Source organism: Numida meleagris, chromosome 3 (assembly GCF_002078875.1).
Source record: "Numida meleagris isolate 19003 breed g44 Domestic line chromosome 3, NumMel1.0, whole genome shotgun sequence".
NCBI classification, from domain to species: domain Eukaryota; kingdom Metazoa; phylum Chordata; class Aves; order Galliformes; family Numididae; genus Numida; species Numida meleagris.
In genome coordinates this window covers 15,694,169-15,706,897 of record NC_034411.1, presented here as the reverse complement: position 1 = coordinate 15,706,897, position 12,729 = coordinate 15,694,169, and the positions used below count along the sequence as shown (strand labels likewise).

Sequence of the window (12,729 nt, the reverse complement as noted above, 5' to 3'; positions counted from 1 at the left end):
CTCTCTGCAACACCAATAAATGGGAGAAGACACCAATGAAAAGGTAGACAGGCTTTTAATGGCATGATCAAGAATCCCCGTTAATAACAAATCTAATGACAGCTGTGTCTGGTATGAACAAGAAATGGCATCATCGTATATTCTTTTTAAGACGTGATCTGAAGGGATGAGCAATGCCAGGTGGAGCTGTACACAGACGGGGCCTCTGTGATGCATGCCAGATTCGATGGCCAAGAAATTTGCCATGCAGCTGAACCGGATTGTGGTTCCTGGTCAGAGTTGTACATTCTGTCTGCAGTGTGTAAACATTCTCGAGCTGCTTTCCTAAAGAATGCAAAGGAGATATGTAGAGAGATTCAGCCTTGGGGCCCAGTCACATTCCCAGACCAAGGAGCAAGAGTCCTGTCTCCAGGCCAAAAGACTTTGTCGAACTGTGTCGGAGGCAAAGGAAAACAGCGTCGGTGCACCAGCTGTGATGTCTGAGTGGAGAGTCCCATGCTAATGTGTTAAAAGGAGATTTACAAAATTATCTGCGTTTTCAGCTCCAATTCCTGTCCGGAGAAGCAGCAGCCCAGGTCGCACAGGACAGCAGTGTCCCTGACACTGGTTCTCACGCGTGGGCTGGTTTTAAATGTGGACACCTGTACACAGACACCTAACCCTGTGTCCTGCAGAGCTCTTCACATCACCTGCAGATGCCGGTCTTGGAGCCTCTGCCTTGGCAGCCGTGTCCCCGAGTGCCACCAGCCCTGCTTCCTCCTTGCAGCTGGGGCAGAGGTGAGGCAAGCCAGGATCTCAGCCCTGCAGCCTGCTCTGGTTCAGGGAGGATGTGCTCGCACCTCGGTCCTTGTCAGGAACGCACTTGTTGATCTGCTGTGGTAGCTCCCTTCCTCCTTTTAGCACAGGGGGCAACACTGCATGCCTTAAACCTGCTTTGCAGACATTTGCAGCTCCAGAAATAGAAGGGGTAATGCTCCTCATATCCCAGAGCAGCAGCCTGCGTGGTGCAGGTGGGGAGCCGGGTGTTCCTCAAGCTTTGCAGACATCCAGGAGGGCTACAAAGCCCCAGCCAGGGAGGGACTGACCTGCAGGGGACAAAGAGTGACTGCAGACCAGGTTTGCTAGAGGAGAGAAGTTGCAAATGAGGGGATGGTAGAGCTGCAGTGTGCAAATCGCCGCCATTCCCTGGTGTCCTGGCTGTGCCTGGGACCACAGCTCACCGCAGCCTACAGCCAGGGCTATTCTCTGGTCTCACAAAGATGCAATGCCCAAAGCTCACGGAGACGCTGCCAACTTATCTGAATGTCAGCTGGCTCTGCTTTCCTACCAGCACGGACCCAGCCCTTCAGTGGTCAGCAAGAGGCTGAGGGAGAGCAAAAAGCCATTTGGGGTTCTGCAGAGGACCCTGGAGCCAGCAAGCAGAGTGCCCATGGGCACCCACCCTGCTGTTGGTGGCACAGCACACAGAAAAGGAGGAAAGGACCTGAGCAGGAACCCAAGCTCTCCCCTTGCGTGCAGCTGTTGGGAAACAGACGCTATCACAGGTGGTTGCAGGTGCCCAGGTGGTCTCCGCGTGCTTTGTGAATGCAGAAGATGGAGCAAGGGCATGTTGCAGTTAAGCCAGAAGAAGCTCGTTGAAAACCAAACTCATCAGATCCACAAAGGGACTTTTATTGTGTTCACAAGATTCATTTGACTGCAGTTTGTGGATGTGTGGAGCAACGCCTCAGGTGGACATCCGTGTCTGTGAACGTGGGATAGTGGTGGGATCATGCCATGGGGCAGTAATCTGTACAGGGAAGAAAGAAGTGTGCTAAGGGGCCATCGAACTACTGCTGGAGCTGCTCAGGCTGTAAGCAGATGTGGAGCCATCTTCTTACAGAGATCTACACCGAGAAAATAGCTCTATGTTGGAAACGAGGAACACCAAGGACATTCTTGCCCCAACAAAACCACACTTGTGTTAGTGAAGGGCCACCACCCAGGCCCCAGACCCAGATCCATGCCACACAAACATGGTTGTGACCACTGTGTGTTGGCCCCCGGTGACCAGAGCCTCACAGCTCCCATGTGCTTCAGTGGTGGTACCCTGCTCCTCCACCCGCAGCCACAGCGGGGGCACACAGCATCACAGCGCCTCTCTGAAGGCCACAGGATCCTTATCAACCTTTAGCCACAATATATAACGGGCACTACTTATATTATATTCTTATAATTTTTAATATATATATATATATATAGTAATACTCTCTACTTAGAAAGGACAAGCTAGGTGTCCTGCCTCACAAATCCCAAGCACGACCCAGAAATGTCTATGACCGAAACACCTTGTGCACCAAGACAAGCCAGGGTCTGTGCTGCCAACCAAAGCCAGCTCTGTGTCTCCAGCCACGTGTCCGTATCCTCCCATGGCACTCTCTTGGCTGTCCCCAGCACTCTTTTTGCTCATACAACTCACTGTCACACTGGCTTGGCACTGAGAACTGTCCTTCAGACCCACCCCTTTGCACATCGTCCTGTATCAGCCATCTGCTGTAACAAAACAGACCCCCCAAACATGATCTGCTCTGTTTGACCCAACTGTGGCAGGTGCCCTCCTGGCCCGTGGGGCAGAGAAGAGGACGAGAGGAAGGGAACTTTGTAGTGGTGTTGTGTTTTGGATTTGGGTGAGAATAATGTTGGTAACACACTGACATTTAGTGGTTGCTGAGCAGTGCTTGCGTGAAGACTGACTCTTTGCACTGCCAAATTTAGCAAATGAGCAAATTATTTTAATCACTTGACTGAAAGAGCCCAGCACTGAAGCTCCTGTAAAAAATAATCTCAGTGAAGGACTGTAAGAGGCAATGTGAAACACTTCACCTGTAACATCACAGCATCACTTGCCACTGGGAAGGGGAACAGGTGTGGAGCTCCAAACCTGTGGGACACACGGGGACAGCCAGGCCCTGCATGAACAACTTTGGGAACCCGTCAGTGGCAGCAGCCAGCAGCTCCTGCTCCGGCTCTCGGCCCTGCTGCAGTCAGACATCTCTCAATGCCGCTGGACCTGATGACTCAGGAGAGATGACGCACGTAGTACTGCAGATCCAGCTGCAGCATCAGCCCAGCCCTATCAAACAACATGGGGACAGGCTGCTGTCTTCCATACTGGAAATCATTCACCGGCATTCTTCTTTCTGCTTCCTTCTTGACATGGTACAGCTGGGCCATGGACAATTCTAATCTAAACTTTCTCTTGAACAAATACAATAATTGTGCTTCACTGGCCACCCATGACGAGGCAGTTTTGCTAATCCTGTAAATATCTCTGTAGCACTGGTTTCCATCTCCTTCGATGCCTTTTTGGTATGCGCGTGTAAGACCTGGATGGAGCATCTGTTAATGGCTTCGCTGTCAAAATCTTATTATCTAAGCACTCTAAAATGAACAGTCTGCTGACAAACTAATAGGAGCGCCATTATCGTTTATATTTTCAGAAAGAATCTGCATGTTTGGGTTTATTCTGTTTTCTAGTGTCAAAACTCTCAGGGCATATTTAGGCTGCAGCTGGACCGGCACTCCAAACTCACATGAAATCATCGTGCCCCCAGAAGAAGTGGTTGAACTCACTGTCTGCTCCTTCCTCCACTTTTGGCAGAAGCATTTGTGTGACCAAATGCTGAACCTGACGGATGAACAGATGGAAACTAACCCAGCAAACCAGAGCACTTGTTGTCACACTGGATCCCCATCTTCAGCCACCTCACCAGACAGCTGCCCTAGGGTAAAGGGGGGCACAGTGCAACAAGGCGGCCACAACTTGGAGGGACCACTGCCATCAGTGGCAAAGTCACCTCAGTCCCTCAAACCACAGCCTGAGAGTGGAATTCCCAGTGCCCCTTTGCAAAGATGAGAGCTGGGATGTGCTCTCAGACTAGAAGCTCTGCTTCTTACTCTACAAGGGTGAACGACTTTTAAGGAAAACACCAAACATTTTGAGCTATATTAAATGAATTCCTAGCATTGTCAACACTGAAACTGTTGTGTAAAGAGGTAATTCCCATCACTTGTTTCTAGATATTTCCCTGTTCAGATGTCCCAGGAGCGTCCTGTTCTCCCAGCCACTCCGTCACAGCTCTCATGCACGTTCCTGCAGAACCATTCTGGAAAAGAACCTCGGGATTCTGTGGACTGGATGACCATGAATGTGACTGTAAATACATTCCAATGAATCACGGTTATTACCATACAGATTCTTCCATCAAGCTTTTTTGTCTGCAAATCTTTTCTGAAGCTGCTAGTTGCAGCTGCAGGAATGGGCAGGTAGAGCAGCCACGGTTTTGTCCTGCCTTATGCAAAACTTCTTTTAGGTGTGAGAATGGCATGAAGCCCCAAGGATTTGGGTCTAGACTGTTTCCCCCTGTGCAATGCAGGCAAGAATTTGTGACCATTTCAAGATCTTATCAGGCTCGGACAGTTATCAATCCTCCTGGCTTGAATTTTCAAACCATCCTAATTAGTCGGGGAGCTAAAAAGTTGGTGTGCAGTTCTAAGTGAGAGCTAAGCTTACATTCTGGTAATATTATTTAAGAGCACAGCCCTTGCTTTTGTGTTCACATTGTTGGTTGTCACGCAATGTATGGAAGAGCTGAGCACTGAGAAAGACATAAACCCCATCTCCCCATGAGAAACATACAGGATACCCATGGTGTACCAGCAAAACTCTCCTTGCAAAGCAGCAGCTTTTGACTATACTACAGGATAATTATTTCCCACACTGCTGTGTAGGGGAACCTTCAATGACAGTGCCACAATTCACAAACACCAAGAGTGTGACAATAAAGCATGAGGAATCTAGGTGCAGGGGGCACCCGAGCTGAAGGCATCCAGTGACTATTCACATCTTCAGGATGGAGCTGTGTTTGGTGGGCTACAGAACCGTGGCACCAACCATGCTCAGGCTGAGAGGAACCACCCGTGTTGGAAGATGTGGTCTCCACAGGTCACAGATCGGTATCTGAGACAGAAGCGGCTGCAGAGTGCTCCCTTCCATATCAGTTTGCTAGTGCTCTAGATTTCCCAGCAAGCTGCCTATACATCCCTACTTCCACCTCAATACCTGCCCCACAGGCAGCTGCTGAAACAGACTGCCTCCTCTGCAGGACACCCTGGAGCAGGCAGGAGCATCTACAAGAGCTGCCTGTGCCCCACTCCTGCCTGCAGATGCCCGTGTGGAAAAAGGAGAGCAAAGCCCCTCCAGCCCTCTCCTGCCCCTCTCTCAGCACACAACAACACACCCATCACCCTGGACTGGGCTAGTGACAAGCCCTCACTAACACAAGTGGCAGGAGGGGAGCCAACTCTTGGCCACTGGTAGCCAGGGCTGGTGTTTTCCCAGCAAAGAGAGAGCAGGGGCTGCCTGCAGGACAGGAGCCTTCCTCCCCAGCAGGCTCTCATCACCTCTGCTCCTCTTTCCAAAGCCAGGGTCAGTATTGGCGACTGCTATTGCCAACAGAGAGAGGGGAATGCCTGGGGAGTGGGGGGGTCAGGCACTAGGCAGGCTGCCAGGGTCGCTGCTTGGTGCTGTGCATTAGCAAGCGTGAGCTGCGGACTGGATGTTTCCCTCGAAGAAGGCTCCATGGCTCAGAGGCTCTCAGGCCTGTGGGAGCTGATCACAACGGTGTGGGGTGAGAGTGAGTGAAGCATTGAAGTACAGCTACTGCTATACACTCATGGTTCCGGCATGAAAGGCTGTGCTGCAGCATCTCAAGTGTATACTATATGCAGAAGTTACCCAGTCTGTTGGGTTGGCAGAAGAAGATCATTATCTGGCAGCTGCCTTACTTTCCAGGGAGACCTGCTTTCCTTTGGTTGCTGGACTCTGAGTCTGGGTTTTTCCTCTTTGCCGTTTTTTGGCCATACCAGGAGAGGGCAGGGAGTCTCCTGTCGGCCCCGGGGCCTGAGCCTGAGGCTGAGGTCGGGGGGAAGGTGGAACTCGCTGGAGAGCAGTCCCTGGCTTATGCTGCCGGCAGGGAGAAGGACTTTCCCTCCGAGGCAGCAACTGGCTTCTGGGGGAAGCACTGGGGGTTTTGGAAGGAAGGACAGGGCTTCGAGGGGATGCACAGCTGGGCCTCTGCGAGCTGCTCCGTGGAGGAAGAGAAGTGGAACTTGGTGAAGGAGGAAGCCGACTTTGTATCTGCGTCGTTCGGCAGTCGTTTGGGACATTTCCAGCTGGTCTCTGTGCCTGGAGCCTGCAGGGAAAGAGAAGAGGGCAGATGAAGAGGAATTACTGCAGGGGGTTCTGGGCTCCTGGCAGCTTTGGCATGAATGTTGCTGGGACAATTACAAGGAATCTCCAGCATCACGGTGACAGGAGTTATACTTTGAACAAGCTGGGTAGTGGTCTGAGCACCATCCCATAATTGACATTGCTTTTAAACAGTGTGTTTCCTGATCCACCAGTACCTTCTTGGACAACACTCTGGCGTGGTTTGGCAGAGAGCACCCCTTGGGACTCTTCTTAACATGCAGTGCGAATGCAGCAACCTCTTTTGAGGTAGGCAACACAGTCTGAATATGAGAGCACGAGCCATGTTTCATTGCTTAGTCTCTGAATAACTTCACTGGAAGATAAACCAGCTCACAGGGATCACAGCCCTTCACCTGAGTCTGAAAAAGCACAGGGACATGTAAGGAATTTAGACTGTGTGGAAGTGGCTCAGACTCATCCAAGTCACTGCCACTGCCTGAATGTGTGCACATCCCTCTCTCCAACTCTTCTGCTGATGCAATCACAACTGTGATGCCTCAGCCCCCGCAGGCCTAATTGCAATAGCTAGGCCAGGTGCCCCTTTAGAGTCAAGGACTTGGTGAACAGGCTGCTGAACTGAGAGCCCAACATCAGAGGGATCTGCAATTAGCAGCATCAGATGAAATGAAAGTGCATGGAAGGGAAGAAGGTCTCAGTGCCAGGGCACGTGAAGAGGGGGTTGGCCCTGTGGCCAGACTGAGCCAAACAACACAAGAGAGGTGGGAATTTTGTACACAAGTGATCTGAAGTGACTGTAAGAAAGGGGAATGGGCCACACATTCAAGTCAAGCAAAGGGTAAAGGAGTGCGAAGTGAGCAAAGCTCCCAAGTGTGATTCCTTAACAGGTCCAACATTTTGCGTTGCTCCGTGTTTTGGGCTTACCTGTAGGCTACAGCTGCATCCTGTGGGGAGCTAGATAGCACTGCCATCACAGCGGCTGTGGAGCTCTCAGACTTCATTGTTTCTAGCGTTGTTTTCACTGGCGTGATGGGCCGAGGAATTCTGCTCTTTGTGCTTATGAGTTTCTCATCTCTCCGCAGGAGGGCAGCATTCTTCCCTGCCTTTCTTGGGATGGAGTCATCAGAGTCGTGGGTGTCCTCCTCAGAACCAGTGGCTGACAGGGTTTCTGAGGCCCGCCGCCTCTCGTCACTGGAGGACGCTGAGGAGGAGGCCCCCGAGGCCAGCCTAAGGAGGCAGTTTTGCCTCTTCTCCATCACTAAACGAGCCAGGTCAGGTTGCTTTGCCCTCTTATAAAGCCTCTCTTTGGCTGAGAGTGAAGTTGAAAGATCGGAGCCAGTGTCCTCCTCAGAGAATAAAATGGGGATCCGACTTCTATACCTGGAGCCCAGAGGTCTCCTGGGGCCCTGCTGCGGAGCATCAAGGAGGGTCTCCGCTGGCTTCAGGTGTTCTGCTACTGACGCTGGCTTCTCAAGGTCAGGCTCCCTTGTGACCACCTTGGCAGACTCTTCCAAATCCAGTGAGAGTGCCACATTGTCAGAGGACTCTGCCTTGTCCTCAGGAGGCTTTGCTACATTGGGAACAGACAGCTGCTCCCCCACCGTTTCTGAGGTGGTTTCAATGGGATTAGCAGAAAGTGCACAGCTCTCTGTCTCTGCCCCTTCCAGCCCTGAATGGATGCTTCCATTCTCCACCAACACCAGGTTGTCTTCCAGCTCCTCTTCAATAATGACCTCTTCAAACTGGCCCGGAGGGCAGTATTCCTCATGCCTCATCAGCTGGCCACTGGAAGACATGACATTTAAGTGGGTCTTTTCAGCTATATGAACAAATGTGCGCTCAACTTTGGTAAATGGGGAGGAAGCTGTAGCCACTGCCACGGGAGGCTTTGGTTCAGATTTAAGGACTGAGGACAGGGTCCCTGGCTCAGACACATCTAGCTGGCTACCCATCGGCTGTGGCCGTTCACTCTGAGGTGTCAGTGCAGCAAGAGTCCCCAGATCAACTTCTGGAGGCAAGTCTGTGGTCACTGGAGATTTTTTCAGATCACCTGGTGAAAACAGCACCAGTGTTTTTGAGCCTTCTTCCAGTTCCAAGTCCCCATCAGCCATGGAAGCTCGACCCTTGGATCCCTTCTGGTCATCAGCCAGGAGGGTGGATGGTGCGCACTCCTGGCTACGCTCTGTGCTTTTCTGACTCAGGTCACTGCTGGAACCACTATGCATATCAATTTCATCCCCTTCCTCCTCCACATCCTCTTCATCTTCTTCCTCATCTTCATCTTCTTCCTCGTCTTCTTCCTCCTCCTCTTTTCCATTCATTTCCAGGTAAGGTTCCAGGGGTTGGCAAGGAGCAGTCAAGACAACATTTGAGAAATCAACTCTCTTTATCCGCTGGGATACCTTAGCCTTTTCCCAGTAGTCTAACATGTCTTTTCTGAAGTCTTGATAAGGCAAACTTAAAGGCACCGCCTTGGGCAGACCATTCATTTCAAATGACTTCAGTGTATATGCCTGCCAGAAGACAAATGGGACAAAAGAAAAGGTTAGTATTCAGGCATAGTACTGGCACAAAAGCCATCGGCATCAACAGCAGTGGGAAGCATCAGTGGAAAACATCTAAACCATCATGATTCCAAAATACACATCAGAGTGGTGATCACTCAACCATTAGATTAGTACCAACCTTAGAAAAGAGAGAATCACAAAGACACATATCAACAAAGGCAAAAATCTTGCCAAAGGAGTTTCTTTGTTAGCATTTATTAACCTGCACTTGAAAGAATCCCTCTTAGCAAGCAGTTCTTCAGCATTTTTTCATCTCTCCCAGTCTTCTTCAGTATTACGTATTTATTTCAGTACTCATATATTTATATATTCGTACCTTCCTTACTAGAACCATTCAGCAACTCTTTTATGTCCAGGCCACAGTGCACTTAAAGGTCTCTGAGGTCGACCATTTCCTAATCACTTAAGAGCACCATCCAACTTTGTCCCACAGCAAAAGCCTTTATAGCTCTTCAGTGCTCTCTTGCTGTACTATTTGCCACCCCCTTCTGCTTTGATTTTACCTCCAGCAATTTCTAATTCTGTTTTCTACAGTCTTCTGCTTCCACTGGAATGATCAGCAAGTCATGAATGCTGTTATATACAGTATTGCTATTAGACTCTGGTGTATTCAGTCACTGAGAGCAAGGGGAGGACAGAGCTGTCGGTGGAGACAGTGTTTCTCAAGCTGCAGTCTGTTGAGGCGAGGCTGCCCATAAGGCTACAGGACTAGGCTGTGAAATGATTGAAAGCAAAGCTAACAGAAAAGCAATGCTTCACACACATGCACGCACTTGACTGAACAAGCAAAAAGAGGCAAAATAAATAGGAAATGCCTATCAACATTTAGTTCAGTCAACAATTGGTTGTAAATGAAAACCACAGAAACAACACTCTGCAGAACGGATTTGTTATAAGATACTCATGATGCCCATCAGGTAAGAGGGCTGGGAAATGAAAGCCTCTCTGTGAACTCAAACAGACAATAATGCAACGCATGACATTTGGAGAGTCCTAACCACAAACAGGAAGGCTGCAAACTTCTGCTTTTTCAAGTGGGACTTGACAGAATCAGAGGATGTTTAGGCTACACAACTGAACATGTACCCATTGATATAGAGCTGCCAGTGGCTAGCACATTCAGCTACGGGCAAAGGCGTCTTCATCTCTTGGGAATGAAAAACTCTCATAGCTTTTCACTCCAATGCCACAATTTCAATTTGTGCTGAAAATCAGCATGTTACTCTCTGCAGATCAACTATCCTAATAATTGTGTCTGAAAGATATAAGACCTTTATGCTCACTTGCAACAGGGACATTTGAAATAGAATCATGGATAGCTCTGAGCAATTACACGTCGTGGTAGGTTGTTCTCCAGAGATGAAGATGGCATTCATTCTTCAGTACTGCTGGGTTCAATTGTGTTTTTGTTGTTTGGTCCCAGTGAAGCTCATACCTCATTTCTCCCTTCCTATTGACAAAGCCAGCCTGCTACTGTCTTCGTATTTCTTTCTGCCTTATAAATTAAAACACAGGCTGGCTCTGACAATGCCTTTGGCATCCAAAGTTTATTCTCATCTCTTCCTAAAGCAGGAGCCTGGCCCTGAGGATGGCCTTGTAATAACCAGACTTGGGCTTTCACTGTGGAGTGCTGCTTCTTGTATCAGGCTGACAGATGTGAAGCTTTGACTATTTAGATGGACCTACTACCCTCTGCAAAGGAAATCACCCACTTGGCTTCCTCCCTCTTTTCCTCTGAAAATCCTCCTGGAAATTAGTCCATTTGGAGCCCTGCTGGCTGGATTTGGTCTTCCCAAGAAATACATCTGCAGTACAAACTCCTCATTCCTGGAGTCCTGATCAAGCAGGCATGATTCTCCAGCTTTGGGACTGGCCCTTAACATAGCTGCCCTGCCCAACGTCTTGCCTTGCACTGAGTTCACACAGCAAAGAATACCCTATCTCTAACAACAGGTCACTCACTGCTCTATTTCACCCTGCTGTGGTTGATGGTACAGTTAGGAGATCACTGGTTTCTCTTTGCGTATGTAAAACTTCTAATGTCCTCTCTCAGGAGTTTTTGACATCTCATCTGCTTTCTGGTCAAGGAGAACTGAATCCAATCCTGCAGCGCGCATCCTATATAGGCCAGAGATGCCTTGCAGTCCATTCTGCCACCAAGCACCTCTGTTGGCCAGAGCAGTCAGGCATGAGACCTGATGCTACTGGGACAGCCTGGCATCTTGTCTGGTGGCCCAGTGCTCTCTGTGGCTCATCACACACCTCCGTCCCCTTCGGGCTGTCATTTCTTCCCAATAAGACATTCTGTACTCTACTGCCACTTTTTCAATCTCAAGTAATCCTAAGAGCTTTTGAGATGCATCTCATCCTTTGCTTGTAGCTAGTGTCTCAGCAGCTCTGCAGGAACATTAGCATATCCAGTGTGCACACAGTTGGCATACAGTTTTATGCAATGCTTCTTTCTTCAACTGTTCTTTCTTTTGCAAGACAGCAGGGTTGGTTTTTTTTGAGATGATTGTTGTTGGCATATACATATTATATATATATATATGTATTTGTTTCACCACTAAGCATTAAGGTATAACAGTGACATTGCTATAATATAAATTACAGTTCTCTCCTTCTGCTCTGGTTATCCTTTGCTATTGTTGAGTCATGCTGCAGATACATCACTAACCTCCAGCTCTGCCTGTAGAAATTCCTCATGGTATTTAGCACGTGGACTGTCTTTCTGTCTGTCATTTCAATTTCTCTGTGTATTTTCTGTTTCCCTGCCTGGATATTGCCATGATGCAACAGTGATTGTTTGGCTTCTACACACCTGTGGGAGACTTGGACTGCTCAACCTATGGCATGCTCTACCCAAGACTGGCAGAGCTCATTCCTCAAAGAAGCCTGAGACTGTGGTTATTTTGCCACTGCAAACTCATCATGGAGAAAATCCGAAGAGTGTAAATATGCCAAAAATGAAAGACAAAACTTACGCACAAACCTAAGTAAAAGAAATTTTGTTAAGATGAGCCTTGGGTCTTACCTTAACTACTATCATCATCTGAAGCTGTTAACAAGGCAGACAGTCCTAAGGCATCAATCTAACACTGTCTTCACTGTTGAGTTGATGTGATCGGCAGCTAAATGGCCGTGCTGCTGAACAAACTGCTCCTACTCTGAAGCCCTCAGTAGAGCAGCTCGCGTCCTCTGTTACATACACCATGTGTCTTCTGTACTACAGCATGCTCACTTTCTCTAGGACTGTTCCTCGGAGGCTGGAGAAGAACTTCTCTGCTCTGCTGTACCAATGGGGAGGATGTGTGGGAAGATACTAGAAGATCAGGAGTAGAGAGGCTTACTCATACTGCATACCGCACACTGCATGTGCACTGTTAGCTGGGGGAAAATGCCCAGTGTTGAAGCTGAGAGCCATGTAAGAAACTCTTTCTGCTGGTTTTGTAGATGTCAAATTGTACAAGCTTAAGCCTTGCCAGTTCAGACACTGGTTGCCATCAAGCCAGAGCTCTAAATACATCAACCTGGGGCTAGATGCAACCTGTTCTGTTATGTGAGTGGATTTAAACCAGTGAAACTGGTGCTAGCCTAAACTTACATAAATGGAGCTCACAATGTGGCCTTCCCAAAGTGCATGAAAGCTGTCCTGAACAGCCACGAGACCTTGTTTTACTTCCCAGATCCGACGTCACTGCAAGTTTTCAGTGATCACATTAGCAAATGACCATTGGTTCTACCAGAGCTCCTCTACCTCCTGGCCCCCTGCTCCCACGTACCCAAGGATGAGCAGGGGAAACCCTCCCAGAGCCAGGAAGCAAACGGAGTAGAAAAACAAAGCAACAAAGCAAACAAAAAACCCAGCCATCACCAAGATGCTGCCTTTGATTCTTTAATAAGGTTTTGGTA

The 12,729-nt window shown here is 48.9% G+C and overlaps 1 protein-coding gene across 12 annotated transcripts in view; it reads right to left on the bottom strand.

Annotated features, from left to right (window-relative positions):
• The window catches only part of TTBK1 (tau tubulin kinase 1), a 103,753-nt gene continuing 91,060 nt past the window's right edge, over positions 37 to 12,729 (bottom strand). For all 12 annotated transcript variants that reach the window (XM_021389770.1, XM_021389768.1, XM_021389765.1 and 9 more), the window contains 2 exons: positions 7,175 to 8,763; positions 37 to 6,233 (listed from right to left, as the gene is read on the bottom strand). In XM_021389770.1, coding sequence (XP_021245445.1) covers positions 5,807 to 6,233; positions 7,175 to 8,763 — 2,016 coding nt within the window. In that variant the 3' untranslated portion in view covers positions 37 to 5,806. The remainder of the gene's footprint in view (positions 6,234 to 7,174; positions 8,764 to 12,729) is intronic.